Source organism: Protopterus annectens, chromosome 8.part0 (genome assembly GCF_019279795.1).
Source record: "Protopterus annectens isolate FY-2018-M chromosome 8.part0, PAN1.0, whole genome shotgun sequence".
Lineage (NCBI taxonomy): Eukaryota > Metazoa > Chordata > Ceratodontiformes > Protopteridae > Protopterus > Protopterus annectens.
In genome coordinates, this window is record NC_056741.1 from 1,781,068,904 (window position 1) to 1,781,088,510 (window position 19,607).

A 19,607-nucleotide genomic window follows, 5' to 3' on the forward strand; every position below is an offset into this window, starting at 1 on the left:
GATTCTAATAGGCCTAACCACATAAAGAAGCATATTTCAGAGGTGAAAGCCCCTTCAGACCCTCCTTTGTGCATCCGTCTTCACAATTCAGTTTTAAATGATGATGGCATTTAGCCTACAAATACCTTCTAATTCAGTGCTGCTTCTCTAAAAGCCACAAAAAAGGTACTTCAGTAATTGCAGTACAGTAACACTCAGTGTTCATCATACTGATCCCTGCTGCAGAAGCCTTTGCTATATGGATTATATCCTGCCAAGAATACAGCCTGTATAACTAAGGCTTCTGCAGCAGTGATCATTTGGTTCAGTGTATATGTGTACAATTTTGACATTTACAGTTTTAGTAGTTGGAAGTTACTCAAACCTTTGTAAACATCCCACAGGAGTCTGTCAGAGCTGTGTTGGGCCTCATCCTTTCCACACTTTATTAATAAGATTCTCCTTGAGCTACTAACACTTGGCAACAGTGGTTGCCCAGGTTACATTGTTATGATAGAGGAGGCAGAGGCAGTCCTGTACAAAAGGCCCCCATGATGACTTAGGTTCATGGGCTGTTGACCTGAAGGTCTTTATAAGCCTAGCCATGTGTACCCAATATAAAATTAGAGAAACCTAATATAAAGGATCTCCAAATCGCAAAGGCAACAAAGCAGGGATTAAGCTATGTCAACAAAATATATTGTCAAACCAAGTAAAAGCATAAAGACACTGCATACAGGCCAAAGCAAACACAAAAAATTATAAATGTAAATATTTATTTAATAAGTAAATTAATAAAATGCATAATAAATATATATATATATATATATATATATATATCACAAAAAACCAGCCCCTCAATGCAGTAAAATGAAAGAAACAGTCCCAAAAGCCGCAAACGGATGGATACTGGTTCAAAAAAGTCACAAACACATGTACTAAAGCTGCGATTAAAGCAATACTCCACGTGCAATAATCCAGATGTAAGAAAGAGCACATACAATAGTAGTTTTCTTGAGACAAAGCCTGAAATATAGTAAATCCAAATGCGGATATACGTTAAAAAATTTTAATGGAGCAAGAAAAAACGTAAGCGCTTTCACTATTAAATATAGCTTCCTCAGACGTTACAAGTTAAAAATACAAAAACTGATATATAGGTGCAAAGTCACATCTCTCGATGCTACCGTACTGCGTAATTTCCTATTGTCTGAGTAATTGTAAACATAGATAAAACATAAATAAAAATATAAATAAAAAGAAACTGGTGCTGTGCTAAAATGCATAATATAATCTATCATATAGCTGTCAATAAATACGTCAGCATAATAAATATAATATATGAGCACCGCACATGCTGTTAAAAAATCAAAACCTATCCATTCTGATCTGCGGACATATAGTACCGTAGATGTCAAATGTCGACATTCAAACTATAGATTGTGTACATTAAAGAGAGCATCTATGGATTTAAGTTACCATTATAGACTGCGGGTCACATATGGTGAATTGCCGCATGTTGGCTGAGTACGCTATAGTGTGATACATCGTTGCTATTGGCTCCAAATGGGCATTATGTACATTGATTTAGCATAGCGCTAATTTTAAAAATAAAATATATAATTATGCTGAAAAAGGGAGGGTAATTGCTCATACTTGAGGATAGCAATGCATGTGTAGTATTTCAGCTATTGGTGTTGGAGATAGAAAGTGTGTCATAATATGTGTGTGTATATAAATACGCAAATGGCACCGGAAATACATTGACATGACACTGCAATCCACATTGATAAAAACACTTATCTTACGATGTTGTAATGCTCTAACTAAGTGTATATACAGCCTAAAATATTACTTGACTAGTTGACATTGGCATGCGCTATCTTGTATAGTCACTTATAATGTCTTCAAGTTATTGTCCTGAGCATAGCAACCCAAAATATGCTGTATCGTATATAGATAGACCTTATCTATAAGACCTATACTCAAGTCCAGGCCACTATAGTGTATATCTTTTTCTGTGTCCCATACAATGCTCATCCTATATTATAATCTTTTTACCTATAGATGACCCCTCACCATCTTCTATATACGATACAGCATATTTTGGGTTGCTATGCTCAGGACAATAACTTGAAGACATTATAAGTGACTACACAAGATAGCGCATGCCAATGTCAACTAGTCAAGTAATATTTTAGGCTGTATATACACTTAGTTAGAGCATTACAACATCGTAAGATGATAAGTGTTTTTATCAATGTGGATTGCAGTGTCATGTCAATGTATTTCCGGTGCCATTTGCGTATTTATATACACACACATATTATGACACACTTTCTATCTCCAACACCAATAGCTGAAATACTACACATGCATTGCTATCCTCAAGTATGAGCAATTACCCTCCCTTTTTCAGCATAATTATATAATTAGCGCTATGCTAAATCAATGTACATAATGCCCATTTGGAGCCAATAGCAACGATGTATCACACTATAGCGTACTCAGCCAACATGCGGCAATTCACCATATGTGACCCGCAGTCTATAATGGTAAGATAGGTAACTCTGAAACCAGCTGATGACTGGTTGAGAGAAGGATAGGTTACTGAGAAGAGAGATGAGTTGTTTGTGTGGGACCATATTGAAAGCTTTAGAGAGGTCTAGGAAGGTAGCTGAGGAGAGATAACCTGCATTTTTATTTTGTAGGATAGTGGTAGAGAAAAAGAGTAACGCGGTGGTGCTATGGTTAGGTTGGAAACCGTGTTGTGTGTTGGAGAGGAGGTTGTTAGCAAGGAGGTGATCTGAGACTTGAGAATGAATGCATCTCTCTAGTATTTTGGAGAGTGGTGAGAGAATAGCTATGGGGCAGTAATTGGTTAGATCTGTGGAGGGGCCTCCTTTGTGTAGGGGAATTGTGTGAGACTTTCCATAGTGTAGGTACATAACTTTCTGACAGAGATCTGTTAATCAAGAGTGATGTGGGGTAGGCTAGCGAGTCAGCTGCAAGTTGAATGTATTCACCTGGGAGGTTGTCTGCTGCTAATCTGGTGGTTTTAAGTTTAGTTAGTAGTTGTTTTATTTTGGAGGTAGGAACAGGAGAGAAAGAGAAGCTAGTTGGGAGATTGTTAGTTCTAGTTGATGGTGTGGGTTTATGGGGGGGGGGGGGTTGTGTTGTCTAGCTAGTGACCGTACGGTTTGTGTAAAGTGATTGCTGAAAGAGGTAGCAATATTTTCCAAGGAGTAAGATAAGTTAGGAGTGGGTGTACTTACTTTACCTGGGTGGAGGATGTAGTTTATTGTGGGCCTGAATGTTTTGGGGTTATGTTGGGAGGGAGGTAAGGGCAGACTGGTAGTACTGGATTTTGTCCTGTTTTATAAGATTTTTGGTTCTATTGTGTAGTTCTAGGAATTTTTGCCTAGTAGAGGGGGTTTTGGTTTTGCACCAGTTGTCCCATGCTTTATCCCTGTTTTTCATTTCAGACTTTGTGTTTTTTTGTAGCCATGGGGATTGTTGGGCTCTAGTTCGGGAATGTCTTATGGGGACGTGGTAATTAAGGATGCTTAGGAATGTTTTATTAAAGTAGTCAACTGCGTCATCTAGTTTGAGGTATTTTAGAGATTGCCAGTTGGTCTTTTAGGGATGAGCTGAATGAGAGAGGGTTGAAGTTAGTTGTTTTTGTGTATTTGACGGTATATGATGAGTTTTGCTTTATAAAGGTGTTTTCTTAGTAAGAAAGTTGGGGAGTGATCACTGAGGCTGTCAGATAAGCAGCCTGCTATATATGACTGGGGGCTCTTATTGACTAGTATCCAGTCAAGGGTGGTGTGTTTGTTGGAGTTATTTATCCTAGTAGGTGACTGGACTAGTTGGGTGAAGCCATGAAGATTTACATGATGGGTTGGGTGGTTGCTACAGCAGGATTGCCAGTCAGTGTTGAAGTCTCCAAGAATTAAAGTTTCTTGGGGTAGGTGGTGGGTAGTCCAGCTGAGGAGGATTTCAAGTGGAGGGATGTGGCCAGGTGGGAAGTAGCAACCTATTATGTTTAGGGTTTTATTTTGGTTGGCATATATTATTTCTTCCTTACCTATTTGCGGAGCTGCTAACTTTAAGATCTGGATGTCTAGATGCTGCTTAAATATTATAGCTATACCACCTCCTTTTTTGTTTAGTCTGTCTACTCTTAGTATATTGTAACCAGCAGGGAGGATTTGCTCATTAGTAATGTATGGTTTTAACCATGTTTCTGTAAGGATCACTACATCAGGGGAGTAGAAGTCTATGGTGGCATGGAATTCAAGCACCTTGTTGCATATACTTCTAATATTTAGGCTTATCAGAAGGAGGTCGGTTGGCTTTCTATTGGCTGTGATTTGGGAGATGTGGTTTATAGTCTGATTATGAGGGGAGGGGTTGGAGATAGAGGGACCAGGATTAGGATGGATGTCTCCACCGAGTGCTAGGTTGGATATGGATGAGATTATTAGTTTTATCAATTTCTGTATATGCTTAATAAATAGATGGTTATATTTATATTTTTTTGTGTTTGCTTTAGCCTGTTTGCCATGTCTTTACGTTTTTACCTGGTTTGCCAATATAAAGGATTTTATTTATTTATATTTGTTTATTGGGTAGTGTCTGACTGGGCCAGTAGCCTGTTTTCAGCTGAGACCTGAAGAGAAAAGCTCCAAGAATATAACATGACAGGTAAAAAACACTTGGATAAAAACACAGAAATTACATAAGAATGCATCAGGAAATCCTACTGTCCAAGAAGTGTATATACAATGTTAAACTTGGTACAAAGTGATATACAAGGAACAATTTAGCAATGAAAATCACAGATTCATGATAACTGAGAGTGAGGCAGTCAGTGGACATGTATGATGGAGAAGCAAGTGGACAATAATAGAGATGATAGGAATTACAGTAAATTGAAATCCCCTGCAGGAATTTACTGTTTCCTATCCAAGTCATCCAGGCTATGCTTAAGCAGAGTCATAGAGGGGCTCTATTTGATGTGAATTGGTAGCCTATTCTAGAGGAATGGGAACATCTGAGAGAGAAATCGGTTTCTCCAGCAGGTTCTATTTATGTCACAGGCCAGGTTAAGGTCCTTGGAGCGGGTGATCCTTGTCCGCTTTGACTTGCGGATGTGCAACATTTCCATTAGATTTGGATCTGAGATGCTCTGTAGGCCAGGCGCAAGTCTCCTCTAAGTATGTATGCTACTGAGTACAGTGACAGTGACTTCAGTCTGTCAGTGTATGATATGTGCTGGAGATCCTGAATTTTCTTGGTTAGAAGTCTCTGAACAAAGTCTTCACATTAGTGAGGCTAATGCAGTAACATTAGCCACATTGTCCTTTTGAAATTTTCTCAGGTGGACCAGCTAAGTAATCATTTTTATGGTCTTGTTGACTTGGTAAGCCTGCTGAAGAGTTGTCCCTTTCCTTTTAGGGGAAACCCGGGAGCACTGTCTAGTTAAATAACTTAGTTACACAAACTTAGACAAATGAAGGTGGAAGGAATCAAACCATTACCATGGGAATAGGAAGCGGCCCATTAACACCTGAAAGTTTTAGTCTTCTTTCTTATCACACAGGACCTAAGGGTATGAGCATTTCCCATTTGCTTGTCTGATACTAGGGGGCACCATTATTGATCCTTACAGATGTCCATCATTGCTGCAACCACCCTGCTATTAAATACCTTTATGTTACTGAACTTAGAATAGTACCTTGTTGTGGCTTATAAAATTGATGATTCCAACACATCATTACTCAAGGAATTTATACCCTTAGTGCCATTAGACAGCCCTCTGTTACTCTGGATCTTGGAGAGAGTGCATTCAGAAAGGTGATGTTGGCAAGATGAAATTACCCACCCTGCCTACATTTGAAATTAACTGCATCTTGTATCTTAAGAGAGGAAAAGAGTCCTATTGCATTTCTAAAACCATTTTTGTAATCTTCATATAGTCCAGTACATTGTACAGGGTTGATATTTTAGAATCCACTGCAGTGTTTTGAAAAATAATATTCTATATTGCTTCAGTTTGACTACTGGGACATTTGGACTTTAGCAACAAAAAATGTCTTTTCACATTGTTTAGGTGTATCAGGACAATGTATACTCAGAAGATTGCAAGTTTCACTCCTTTAAGAAGATTATGTACGAGATGGGACCAGAATACTTTAATAATGTAGAACTGGCCTCTTTCCATTCCACATCCAAAGGATTTATGGGCGAGTATGTGTTTTTTTTTTTTTATTTGCAATTGTATACATGTTCCATTTAAAACATATGTTCCGTTTTCTGTGCAGAAGTTGACATATGGTGAAAGCATTAATAAGCAAATGTATACTACTCTTAATTTTGATACCCGTGTTAAGGTGTTTTTAGGGTAAATAAAGAATACTAGGTGAGCTAGTGGCTTTCGCAGATTTTCCAGTTATGTTTGAAAAGTGGGGAGATCAAGTTTGCAGAATGTAGCCCAGTTACTGTATTACCTAGGTACTATAGTAACATGGCAGCATTCTACAGGTGAAGATAATTAGGATGTGATTCCACTTTCCAAGTGCACATAGGGACTCTTTTATTTAACTCTTTCCATCAAAAAGACCACATTTCCAAACATGCATCAAAACTTTGTTGGTTCTTAAACAGTTTTAAAAAATGTCATTAAAACAATAAAATGAACAAACTAGAGCCTCATCTATATGCCATGTACTTGTTCATTCACTTATTAAGTTATATTGTCTTTAAATAATTGAAGTGCATCCAGTCAGAAAAAAAAAAAACTTCAATAATCATTTGCAATAATAGAACAGAGGTACAAAATGAGAAAAGGGAGTTGATGCTGATTTCATAATTCATTATATGTACCCCTATGAAAGGTATCACATTTGGATATGAACCAAGCTTCTTTTTTTAATAAATTTTCAGAAATATTAACATGCAAATAATTCTTACATTTATACAATATAAAATATCTTAAAAAAACTACATTATTTTTCAAACGAGTGCCAACAGAGCTTTTTGATAAGGTATATTCCATAAATGTTCTAAAATATGTTCCCTAAGTGTATTGTTTGCCTATTATAGCATGAATTGGATCTTTACTGTGATTGCAAGACCATATGACTGAACTGCAGAAGACTGAGTCACGTAACAATAAAATGGCTTCTCAAGAATCCTGTTTAATTAGGGGGTTGGGTGTTTGCTCTTTTCCCCAGTGCAAAGCAGTATTTGAGTTGGTATATATAATATGTGAGCTGGGGGGGTATGGGGTGATGTTCTTCGTGTTTAACTGTTGCAGTCCTCACACTTGGGTTATCTGCTTGTAGATGGCCCTCAGTCGGCCCGAATACCAGAGTCTTGGGATTTCTGCATCGGTTGCTGTTGCCTCTTCCATGACGTCAGGTCGTCAGTTGTATAAAACATGCAGCCAATGCCATTACATCAGCTTTTCTTGCCGCGCGGGAGCTCGAAGCAGAAGCAGTTCGCAAGTGTCGGTCGGCCTCTACCTGCAATTTTAGTTTTTCGAGTTTCAAACCTGAAGTCTTCTAAAGCAAAGTACCCCATTGGAGATCCTTTTTTCTTGCTCTAACCAATGTCAGAAAAAGTTAACAATTGTCTTGCCTGTGGAAAGCAAATACCTCATAGAGATTTTCATTCTTACTGCGTCAACTGTTTAGGCCCAGACCACAAAGTTCCTCGCTGTCGGTTTTGTGCCTTGTTCAACACCAGAACTATTCTTCATCGGGCTATCTTTGTCGCTAAATTCTTTCACTCTCGTTCTCCGTATTCCAAAAGGGCTTTGTTAAGCCATCCGACTACCGATCTTCTGAAAAAACATAAGGATACGGACAGAGACAGACCGCATAGGTCCAAAACTGCTGATGACGTTTCCGTTAAGCTAGTTGCCAGTCCGCCGGTACTCAGTGAGGCACTTTCGCAGTCCCTGATACCCACTTTTACAGATTCGCAGGCCTCTACTGAGACCCATTCGGAGTCCGGTATGCCGTGAGATACTGTTTCGATTATGGAACCTGCGGATGTCTCTGCCTTGGATGGGTCCGGAGCCGCTATGTAGGCACTGGCTTCTGAGGGTGTATTCAGGCCTTCTGATGTTCGTATTAAACTGACTACTTCATTTTTGACTAAAACTACCGAATTTCTCTGGCCCAGAGTTCGCACTATGCCTAGGAAACAGATGACCAAAGCACATTCTCAAGTTCCCATACCTCAGAAACAAATGCTTAGAATGGCTGAAGACCTTATTACTTTAATTAGAGAAAGCTAGCCTTCCCCCTCTAAAAGACAAAAAATTGATTTTTCTTCTGACCATGAGTCCGATGACTCTGACCACTCTGATTACCAGGACATACCCTTATCCACCTATAAGGATTCAGATGCGGAGGATTCCATTCCCTCTGCCTTCCCTCCAGAGGACTTTTCTTTTAGTGAAACCTTGCATACCCCAAGAGAGCATTTCCGCTGGGAATGCCAGGACTACCCTCAGTCAAAAAAGACACTCGAGGAATTTTTAGACTTCCCTCAGCACAGGCCTCTAGCTATACCCCCTGTCCTGGATATTGTAGATGATGTCTTCATGGAATCAAGTCTTACCCCCTGATATTTGCCTCCAGCTCCTAAAAAACTGACAGGTACTACAGAGTACCTGACTCTCACAAATTTCTCTTCAAAAATCTTACTGCGAATCCAGAGACCATTTCCCAGGGACCTAAAAGTATTAAGGCTACTACAGCCAAAAACCCTACCCCTTCGGACAGGGGCTTTAGACAGATGGGGTAAGAAGGTGTATACCTCTGCAACTCTTGCCATCAGGGCTTTAAATTGCCAGTTTCACATGAAGTGCCAGCAGCAGATTATGGAACTAATTAAACAAAAAATGTTGTTGATTCCGGATTGTGCAGAAAATAAAGATTTACAAGAGTTAATGCATTCTGCTAACCAAGTTGGTAAACCTACCTTGTAGTGTGGTTTTGATGCCTTACAAGCATCTTGCAGGGCTGCCGTCACTGGATCTGTTCTGAGAAGACATGCTTGGCTGAAGGAACAAATCTTGCCAGACCATGTCAAAGCAAAATTACTAGATGCTCCATTAAATCAAGAATGTTTGGCACAAAAGCAGAAGTTCTTAAAAAGATGGAAGAAAAAGCTAAATCTATGCAGACTGTTAAAGATTTCTTACAGGTACAGCCACCTAGATTAGGAAGTCATTGACCTTCAAAGAACTGGTCCTTTCCAGTCCCCCCCAGGCCTTCTCAGTCCAAACCGAGGGGCAACAGACCACAAAGACTACAGTCTTAGGGTATGCACAGATCTAAACAATGGAGTGCTTCCACTTTCAAAACAAAGAGTGGTAAGCCACGCTCTTATGAGAAAAGTTCACAATGACTTCTCCTGCATCCTTCCCAGCCATGCCCAAGTACTCGCCCTGCATGCAAAAAACTGGGAATACGTTACTCAGGACCATTGGGTCTTAAACATTGTATCACAGGGATACAGATTCTACTTCCATTCACTGCCAACCCCAAGTGGATTGCCAGACCTTCCCCTAAACCAGTGGGCAGAGGCCCAAAAGCAAGTACTTTCACTTCTCAGTATCAGGGCTATTCAGCCTGTTCCAACAGAGCAAAGGAGACAGGGTTTCTACTCCAGACTGTTTTTGGTGCCCAGAAAAGAAAACTCTTGCTCCCTATCCTGGATTTGTCAATTCTCAACACCTTCCTGGTGGTACCAAAGTTCAAAATGCTTACACTCCAACAGCTGCTGCCTATGCTAGCCAAGGACTCCTGGCTGGTCACCCTAGACTTAAAAGAAGCTTACCTGCACATCCCCATAAGGGAATCTTGCAAGAAATATTTACATTTCAGGGCAGGCTCTATGCACTATCAGTTCTCTGCACTTCCCTTTGGTTTATCTATTGCACCCAGGGTATTCATAAAGTGCCTGGCTTCAGCCATTGCATACTGCAGGTAGAGAAACATTCAAATTTACCCATACTTGGATGATTGCCTGATTCAGGCAGACAGGAATAGCTACTTCAGCACCTGACATTTGTAAATAGACTCCTCGAAAAGAAATCACATCTGGTACCCAGCCAAGAAATTGTATTACTGGGAGCAAGCTTGAACACAACTTCCCAGATGGCATTCCTCACTCCAGAAAAGCAGGTTTATTTGACAAATTACTTCAAACTACTGGCCACCCAAACCCAGCTATCTGCAAGAAAAATACTGCAAGCCCTAGGGTTCATGACCTCATGCATTCTCCTAATTCCATATGCAAGACTGCATATGAGGAAATTTCAGTGGTACTTAAAAAGTCTCTGGTGTCAACATTCTCAGGACCTGGAAACAGTGACTACGATCATTCCTTGCCTAAAGACAGAGTTCCTTTGGTGGACAGAGGCTTGCAACCACAACAAGGGACTGCCTTTCACTCAAACCCCCACCGCCCAAACCCTGACAACAGACGCATCAGACTATGCATGGGGGGCTCACATGGCAGGCAAATGCTTTCAAGGCAAATGAGCCCAGGACAAATGCACCTGCATATCAATCAAAAAAATGTTAGCTGTACAGAATGCTCTGATAGCCTTCAAATACATTATCCTTCCAGGACAGCTCTTGATAGACAGACAACACCACAATCATGTGGTACATAAACAAGCAGGGGGGAACTCATTCCTACTCACTCTGCAGGTTAGCCATGGCTCTGTGGAGCACAACCGTGAGCAACCAAGTGCCCTTGCAAGCTAAATTCCTGCCAGGCAAACAAAATTCACTGGCAGACCACATAAGCAGAAATCTATAGACCCACACAAGTGGAAACTGGTACCCAATTCATTCAAAATTCTAATCCACAGGTGGGGGACACTAGAGGTGGACCTCTTTGCTTCCCCCCAGAACCATCAATGGAGCAAATTTTGCACCGGAACTCCCCACAGCCAAGCATGGAAAGTGGATGCCCTACCCTTTACATGGGAAAACCTCTCAGTCTATGCCTTTCCCCCTCCGCCCCTCCTCTCGAAAGTACTACTCAGGATCAAACAGGACAGGCCAAAGGCAATCCTTATTGCACCAGACTGGCCACAACAGCACTGGTACCCACTTTTTATGCAGTCTGACAACAGTGCCACCCTGGCACCTGCATCAAACCCCCTCTCTGCTGTCCCAGCAGGAGGACCAGATTTTGCATCCTCAGCTGCAAACCCTGAACCTAGCAGCCTGGCTTATTCCATGAATACATCACCAGCAACCCTCAGCAAACAGGTGCTGGATGTCATCCTTGAGGCCAGGAGGCCTAGTACTAGGAAATCCTGTTCAGAAAAGTGGAAAAGATACTGTTCTTGGAGCCAGTTCCAGGGAAAGGACACAGCCGTGCCCACCTTACCTCAAATCCTAGATTATCTAGCAGAGCTGCTCCACAAAGGCCTATCCTTCTCATCCATTAAGATTCATGCCTCTGCCATCTCAGCTCATTACAATACTGAGTCACCCCTCTTCTCTCACCCTCTGGTCAAACAGTTCCTGAGAGGAGCTAACAATTTAAGACCCCTGAGGAGAGCTCCCACTCCTGCCTGGAACCAGCTCATGCTTCCCCCTTTTGAGCCTGCCGCCACAGCAGAGTTAAAATTCTTCTCTTGGAAAACAGCCCTACTTCTAGCCATGAGTTCAGTAAGAAGAGTGTCTGAGTTACAGGCCCTTATGGCTGTGGAACCCTTCCTTATCTTCCATGCGGACAGGGTTTCCCTCAGGACTAACCCATCATTTATGCCCAAGGTGATATCCAGTGTGGCTTTAAACCAATCCATCCATTTACCAACCTTTTTTCCTAATCCTCAGAATAAAGGGGAAAGGATCCTGCACTCCTTGGATGTGCACAGACAGCTTAGGTTCTACCTTGACAGGTCTAAATCGTTCAGAAAATCTGACCAGCTGCTAGTCAGCTTTGCTACAGGGGCAAGAGGGCAAGGCTATTTCAAAGCAAACTATCTCCAAATGGATAGCACACTGCATCTATTTCTGCTACTAGCACCATGGAAAACCTACCCCACAGGGGATCAGAACTAGGGCTACCTCGACCTCTACAGCATTTCTCAGGGGAGTCCCTACCAGGGACATCCTGGAAGCTGCAACCTGGAGTTTAGTACACACTTTCACCAAGCATCACCACTTACCTATCTTTTATAAATCCAGAGCTGGATTTGCTACAGCAGTCTTAAACAGCCTGCTAGCCAGCCCTAATACTTCTTGACTGCCTCCACCCTTCCTCAGCTTTGGGAATCAACCCAAGCATGATGACTGCAACAGTGAAACACAAAGAACATAGTACAGTTGTGTACACTTACCATAAATGTAGATGTTCGAGTGTATTCACAGTTACAGTCCTGGTTACCCTCCCTCCAGCCCCCTGACTTTTCTGTACTTTCTACCTATCCTCTTTTTTGGCCATATCTTATGGAAATGGTATTTACTTTTTACTGGAGATGATCCACACCAAGTAATTGCTTCCTATTTGAGGGGCTCCTGACATCTGGGGCAAGATGCAATGGCGTCGGCTGCATGTTTTATACCCCTGAAGACCTGACATCATGGAAGATACAACAGTATCTGACGCAAAAATCCCAAGACTCTGGTATCTGGGCCGACTGAGGGCTACCTGCAGGCAGATAACCCAAGTGTGATGACTGCAACAGTGAATACACTCGAACATCTACATTTATGGTAAGTGTACACAACTGTACTTTTGCCACTGTTGTTTTTGTTGCCTGCTTCCAGAGAAGAAGCAGGTTTGATGTCCTGTGACTTGATTTTGTGCAAGTTGATCATATGGTCTTTTAATAATATGACATAGTTGTAGTGTAAATCACGTGGGCATATAAGTCTGCAAAGTACCTCCTTAATACAACAGTCTGAGGCTGTAACCAAGACACATTTACTCCCATTAATAACATGACTTGGGGAAGTATCTATATGTTTACATACACTGCATCCCTTCACAATACCCTTCTTCCAGATTTTGTTGTGCCACTGTGTGCATCACTCTCCTTACTATATTACTCTTTTCTTTACAATCCTTTTTCTAATGCTGGCCTTGCATTCCTGATATTTTTGTGTAGAAACTCCCATTATGTGTGGATTATCATCAGATACATTTTTTACTGTGTTAATATTCACAGTTCAGAAAAGATTTCCAGTATTGCATTTATCAGCAGCGGAGATTTTTAAAGTTCTGATTTTGTGTCTGCTTTGATTAAAATGATTGCACCCTAGACACATATACTCAAACCAGTGTGTGTGATTTCACCTTCAGAAAATGATTCTTACTCTTCCAGTAATAATTTCGTTAAATGTTTTTCCACTTCTGTGCATTTGATTGATGTCCTTCAAGGATGCATCTGCAGTCCTAACATATGGGTTGTCCTGCCTCAGGCAGCCCTTCGGTCGGCCGGATTCCAAAGTCTGGGTCTGGCCTCGGCTGATGTCGCACCTCACCCGACGTCATAGCTGCTGTGATTTGGGTATAAAGGCATCAGCCAACACCATTTTCCTCAGTCTTTCTTGCCGCGCGGTGCCCGAAGCAGAAGCTGTTCACAAGTGCCGGTCGGTCAGATCCAGAGATTTCTACTACCGAAGACTTCTAAAAGCTAAGTACCCCGTTGGGGACTCTTTCTTGCCTTAGCCGATGTCAGAAAAAGTAAATAATTGTTTAACTTGTGGGAAACAAATACCTCATAAGGATTTCCACTCTTACTGCCTTCCTTGCTTAGGCCCAGACCACGACGTATCAGCTTGTCTAGCCTGTGCTTCCTTCAACCGACGGACACTTAGGCGTCGGTCGGAGTTTGCAGAGGAGTTTTTTGGTCCCGCTTTTGCTTACAAAATGCCGTCGGAGACTCCGACTTCACAATTAGCTAAAAAGCGTAAGGAAAAGGACCGACACTCGCGGTCCGCGGTTTCGGCCGAAACCACGGTTAAGCCAACTGCGAGTGTCTCGGTTTCGGCTGAAACTGAGTCCTCGGTTCTTCCTTCGGCCGATAACATACCTCCGACAGCCAAGGCCTCACACAGCATGGCTGAATCTGCTACTGAAATTTCTCCTGCTGTAGCAGGCACCCAGGATATATCAGATACTATTCCTTTAGACATATCTACTCCTGCACGTGGAGCTGCTAGGCCCCCTGCATCTATGTCCATCAAGGCTTTTTCTAGGGCTAAAGCAGCTAAATCTTCTAAGGCCTTGCCTGCTAAAACCCCACACAGGCCTACCTCTAGTTCCCAAATGCTCAGCCTGGCTGAGGATCTCATTTCTTTGATCAGGGGATCCCAACCTCACCCAGACATGGCCTCTCAACCCCCTCCAGAGAAAAGGCCTAGAGCAGAGCCCCCCGATCCAGTTTCTACTGACTACTCCTCGGATGAGTCAGAACACTCAAATCCTCCAGAAGGCCCTTATTCTCCATATGAGGATTCTGATGCAGAAGACTCCATTCCTTCTGCCTCTCCTCCTGAGGAATTTTCTTTTGGGGAAACCTTACATGCTATGAGAGAGCAATTTCAATGGCAGGGCCAGGATTTTTCAGATTCAAGGAAAAGGCTAAGGACCTTTTTACATTTACCACAGCATAGGCCTTTAGCCATTCCTCCAGTACTAACAGTTGTGGATGATGCATTTAATGATGCCTGTACTGCTCCTGACTCTCTTCCCCCGGCCCCTGTTAAACCCGACAGATATTACAGGGTCCCGGACACACACTTTCACTTGTATAAGGCTCCTATTGCAGATCCTGAAACCATTTCACAGGGCCCCAAAGCTGTAGCAGCTGCCTCTGCAAAAACCCCCTCCCCTCTGTAAGAGAATCTAGAGCATTAGAGAGATGGGGTAAAAAAGTTTATACTTCTGCTACTCTTTCGGCTAGGGCCTTAAACTGTCAATTCCACATGATTCAGTATCAGGAATTTTTGTTAGACCAGCTAAATAAAAAACTGTCCTCTCCTGAACCTATAGACCATAAGTCCCTTCAGGATTTGGTACATAACACTCAGCAGGTCAGTAATCATTACTTAAAATGCAGCTATGATGCACTGGAGGCTTCCTTTAGATCAGCTATGACTGGAACAGTGATCAGAAGGCATGCATGGTTAAAAGAGCAAACCTTACCAGACCATGTAAAGTCAAAGCTCCTAGATGCTCCCATGGAGAAACAAAGTTTGTTTGGCTCCCCTGCACAGCAAGTGCTAAAGAAGGTGGAAGAAAAAGCAAAATCTGTCCAAACAGTCAAGGAATTCTTACAGGTTCAACCTCCGAGGTTTAGTAGAAATTGGCCTTCGAATACTTGGTCCTTTCCAGACACCTCCAGAGCACAGAGAGGCAGAAATAGACGCCCAAGAGGCAGAGGTCAATCCAGAGGTGCCTACAGGGGACGTCAGTGGCAGCCTAACAACCAGAGAGGTACTGCCACAGATCCAGCTACTACCACTTCCACAGGACAGACACAATGACTTGGCTCTGATACCGCCTACCAGAGAACAACTGGAAGCACCCTTAGGCGGAAAGCTAGCCTTATTTTCCGTAAACTGGCATTACATTACAAGAGACAAATGGATTTTACAGACAATAGACAAAGGCTACAGGTTTCACTTCCACACTCTACCAAAAAAGAGAGGAATGCCAAACCTTCCACCACACCAAAAAAACAAACGCTCTAGGACAAATCAACCAATTACTAAGGATGAGAGCTATAGAAAAGGTACCACCTATGGAACAAGGACAAGGATTTTACTCAAGACTTTTCCTGGTACCAAGAAAAGAAAACCAATGGAGGCCTATTCTCGACCTGTCCGCCCTGAACACATATCTCATTGTTCCAAAATTCAAAATGCTGACCCTACAGCAACTTCTTCCCATGCTGGGCAAGGAGTCTTGGCTGGTAACTCTAGATCTCAAGGAGGCATACCTGCACGTCCCTATACGACCAGATTGCAGAAGATACCTCAGATTTCTTGCAGGATCAGAGCATTATCAATTCTCAGCATTACCCTTTGGCTTATCTACTGCCCAGAGTATTCACAAAATGCCTGGCATCAGTAATTGCTCATTGCAGGCTTCAGGGAATTCAGATTTATCCATACCTGGACGACTGCCTAATACAAGCGGACAACAAGACCAAATTAACACAAGATTTGGAAAAGGTTATACAACTACTGCAAGCCCTGGGATACACAGTCAACATGAAAAGTCAAGGCTGGTACCATCCCAAAGGATAACATTCTTGGGTGCAGAACTGGACACTTCAAATCAGATGGCATTTCTCACAGCAGAAAAGCAAAAGCAACTACCACTCTATTTCATGGCATTAACAACACAGAACCAGCTTACAGCAAGGAAAGTCCTGCAAGCACTGGGTTACATGGCATCCTGCATAATATTGATTCCACATGCCAGGCTGCATATGAGGAAGTTGCAATGGTACCTAAGGAATATTTGGTCTCAACACAAGCACAGCCTAGAAGCCCAGATTCCAATAATCCCATGCCTGAAGCAAGAATTCCTGTGGTGGGCTCAGGCCTGTCAGTTGAACAGAGGACTGCCTTTCCACAAACCTCACCCAAACCAGACTATCACCACGGACGCCTCGGACCTAGGCTGGGGGGCACACATGGTGGACAAGTGTATACAAGGCCTATGGACACAGGACCAGCTGAACCTACACATAAATCAAAAAGAGATGCTGGCAGTGAAACAGGCAATTCAGACATTCAGACCGTTTCTTCAACAGGGTCATTTGCTGATAAGGACGGGCAACACCACAGTCATGTGGTATATCAACAAACAAGGAGGCATACACTCATATCCTCTATGCCGGATGGCAATGGACCTGTGGAATGTAGCCCTGAACCTCAACATTCAGCTCCAGGCCATATTTGTGCCAGGAAAAGAAAATATACTAGCAGACACCTTAAGCAGAACTACCACGGATGCCCACGAATGGATGCTGCATCCAGACATCTTCAAATCCATTACAAAGAAATGGGGACTACCAGACATAGACCTGTTTGCATCCCCACACAACCACCAATTGAGGAAATTCTGCACAAGGACATACCACCCACTTGCTTGGAAGGTGGACTCCCTCTCCTTCAGTTGGGAAAACCTGACAGCATATGCATTCCCACCTCTTCCTTTGATGCACAAAGTGCTACTGAAGATCAAAGAAGATCGCCCAAGGATCATCCTGATAGCTCCAGACTGGCCTAGGCAGCATTGGTACCCGCTACTGAGGAGTATGTCTCGGACACACGCATGGCCTCTACCTCTATTTCCTTTACTGCTAACACAGAACAACTTCAAGATCCTACATCCAAACTTGAAAACACTGCAGCTAGCTGCTTGGAATATTACATAAAACAAAATAACCCAGATTTATCCCAGAGGGTTAAAGACATTATACTGGAGGCTCGCAGACCCTCCACAAGGAAGACTTATTCAGCCAAATGGAAAAGATACCTCATTTGGAGTACAGCAAAAGGAGAAAATGTATCATTAGCAAACATAGCTAACATCCTGGAATATTTAGCAGAACTTTTCCACAATGGCCTGTCTTACTCCTCCATTAAGATTCATGCATCAGCAATTTCAGCAGAATACAACATGGATCCTCCAATCTTCTCTCATCCTCTACTCAGGCAGTTTCTGAGAGGAATTAAAAATGTAAAGCCTCCAAGGAAGCCACCTTTGCCCACATGGGACCTTAACTTTGTGCTGGAAAAGTTAACACTTCCCCCTTTCGAGCCAGCAGCAACAGCAGAATTACAGTTCTTATCTTGGAAAACTGCTTTCCTGCTTGCAATCACTTCAGCAAGAAGGGTTTCTGAATTACAGGCATTAATGGCAGTACAGCCCTTCCTTATCTTCCATCAGGATAGAGTGTCCTTGAGAACTAACCCTACTTTTATGCCAAAGGTGGTCTCCAGGGTATCATTGAACCAAGCAATCCACCTACCAACATTCTTCCCCAACCCGCAGAACAGGGGGGAAAGACTACTTCATACCTTGGATGTGCACAGGCAATTGCGCTACTATCTGGACAGAACCAAGAACAATAGAAAAACTGACCAGCTTCTGGTTGTATATGCAACAGGAATGGAAGGAAAAGCAATTTCAAAACAGACAATCTCAAAATGGATAGGAAATTGCATTAGATTTTGTTACTCTTTTCATGGAAAGACAACTCCAGAAAACATCAGACCTCACTCCACAAGAGCTACAGCCACTACTACAGCTTTCTTACGAGGAGTGGCTACCAAAGACATTTTAGAGGCTGCTACTTGGAGCTCCGTGCATACATTTGCCAAGCATTATAATCTACCTTTATACTCCAGATCCCAAGCAGGTTTTGCAACTGCTGTTTTGCAAGGGATCTTAACTACACCATAATCATCTTAGTGCCTCCTCCCCCAGTTTGGCTATGGTATTCTACCCATATGTTAGGACTGCAGATGCATCCTTGAAGGACATAGTACAGTTTTGTACCTACCATAAATGTAGATGTCCGAGAGGTATGCATCTGCAGTCAGGATTACCCACCCTCCTTCCCCTCTGTGGTACTCCTAGGGTATTTGCCCATCTTGTAGCTAGCTGGGGGAATCTATTATGGTGTATTTGTTTGTATATATGTATATACATGTTTATTTTTGTTTGCTCTCTACTGTTTGGAATCATTTGCATTTATCCAAATTTAGCCTTCCTAGAGGGCACCTGGCATCTGGGGCAAGAAACACTGAGGAAAATGGCGTCGGCTGATGCCTTTATACCCAATTCACAGCAGCTATGACGTCGGGTGAGGTGCGACATCAGCCGAGGCCAGACTCAGACTTTGGAATCCGGCCGACCGAAGGGCTGCCTGAGGCAGGACAACCCATATGTTAGGACTGCAGATGCATACCTCTCGGACATCTACATTTATGGTAGGTACAAAACTGTACTTTTTACAGCTTCCTCATTGCACACCATAGTGGAGTTGCGTGAAATTTAACATTACTTTCTTTAGCAGCTTGTCATTTTGATTGTTGCATCACAGTGAACATTTCATTAAGATTTTTGGCCCAGGAAGAGTACCCTTTGCAGAGTGAGTATAACTCTTCCTTTTGTACACCTAACTGTTCTTATCAACCTGTTGAGGTCTGAGGATTTGCATCTCTATGTCATGTCAGACACAACTGAGAGACCAGATGAGGCTGTATTTTCAGGAAATGTGGTACTACTGCCTGACTATGGGAAGGAGCAAAGGGAAAAATCCCTGTAAGTTGTTAATTCTAGTCCTTCAGAAAAAAACAGAATCGTTTAGCACTTGTCTTGAGCTGAAGAAGGCATTGCTGTGTTTAAATACTAACAACGTCAACCAGTGTGTGTCACACTGTTGCTTTCAGAGATTACTTTAATATTTAAACATTGGTGCATGAGTTTATATTCTGTTAAGAGTTGGGAGTTATTAGATGAAGTTTTCTTGCACCACTTCCACAGCTGTGCATTTTACTTTTTTAATTGTTTTATTTCATCACTCATTGAGTTAAGGCAGGTGGCTTTGG

At 42.3% G+C, this 19,607-nt stretch overlaps 1 protein-coding gene across 1 annotated transcript in view; it reads left to right on the top strand.

Moving 5' to 3' along the window:
* Positions 1 to 19,607, top strand: part of GPT2 (glutamic--pyruvic transaminase 2) — a 567,369-nt gene that overhangs the window by 364,429 nt on the left and 183,333 nt on the right. Inside the window, exon 7 of the mRNA XM_044081280.1 lies at positions 6,098 to 6,234. Within this exon, the coding sequence (XP_043937215.1) occupies positions 6,098 to 6,234 (137 nt within the window). The remainder of the gene's footprint in view (positions 1 to 6,097; positions 6,235 to 19,607) is intronic.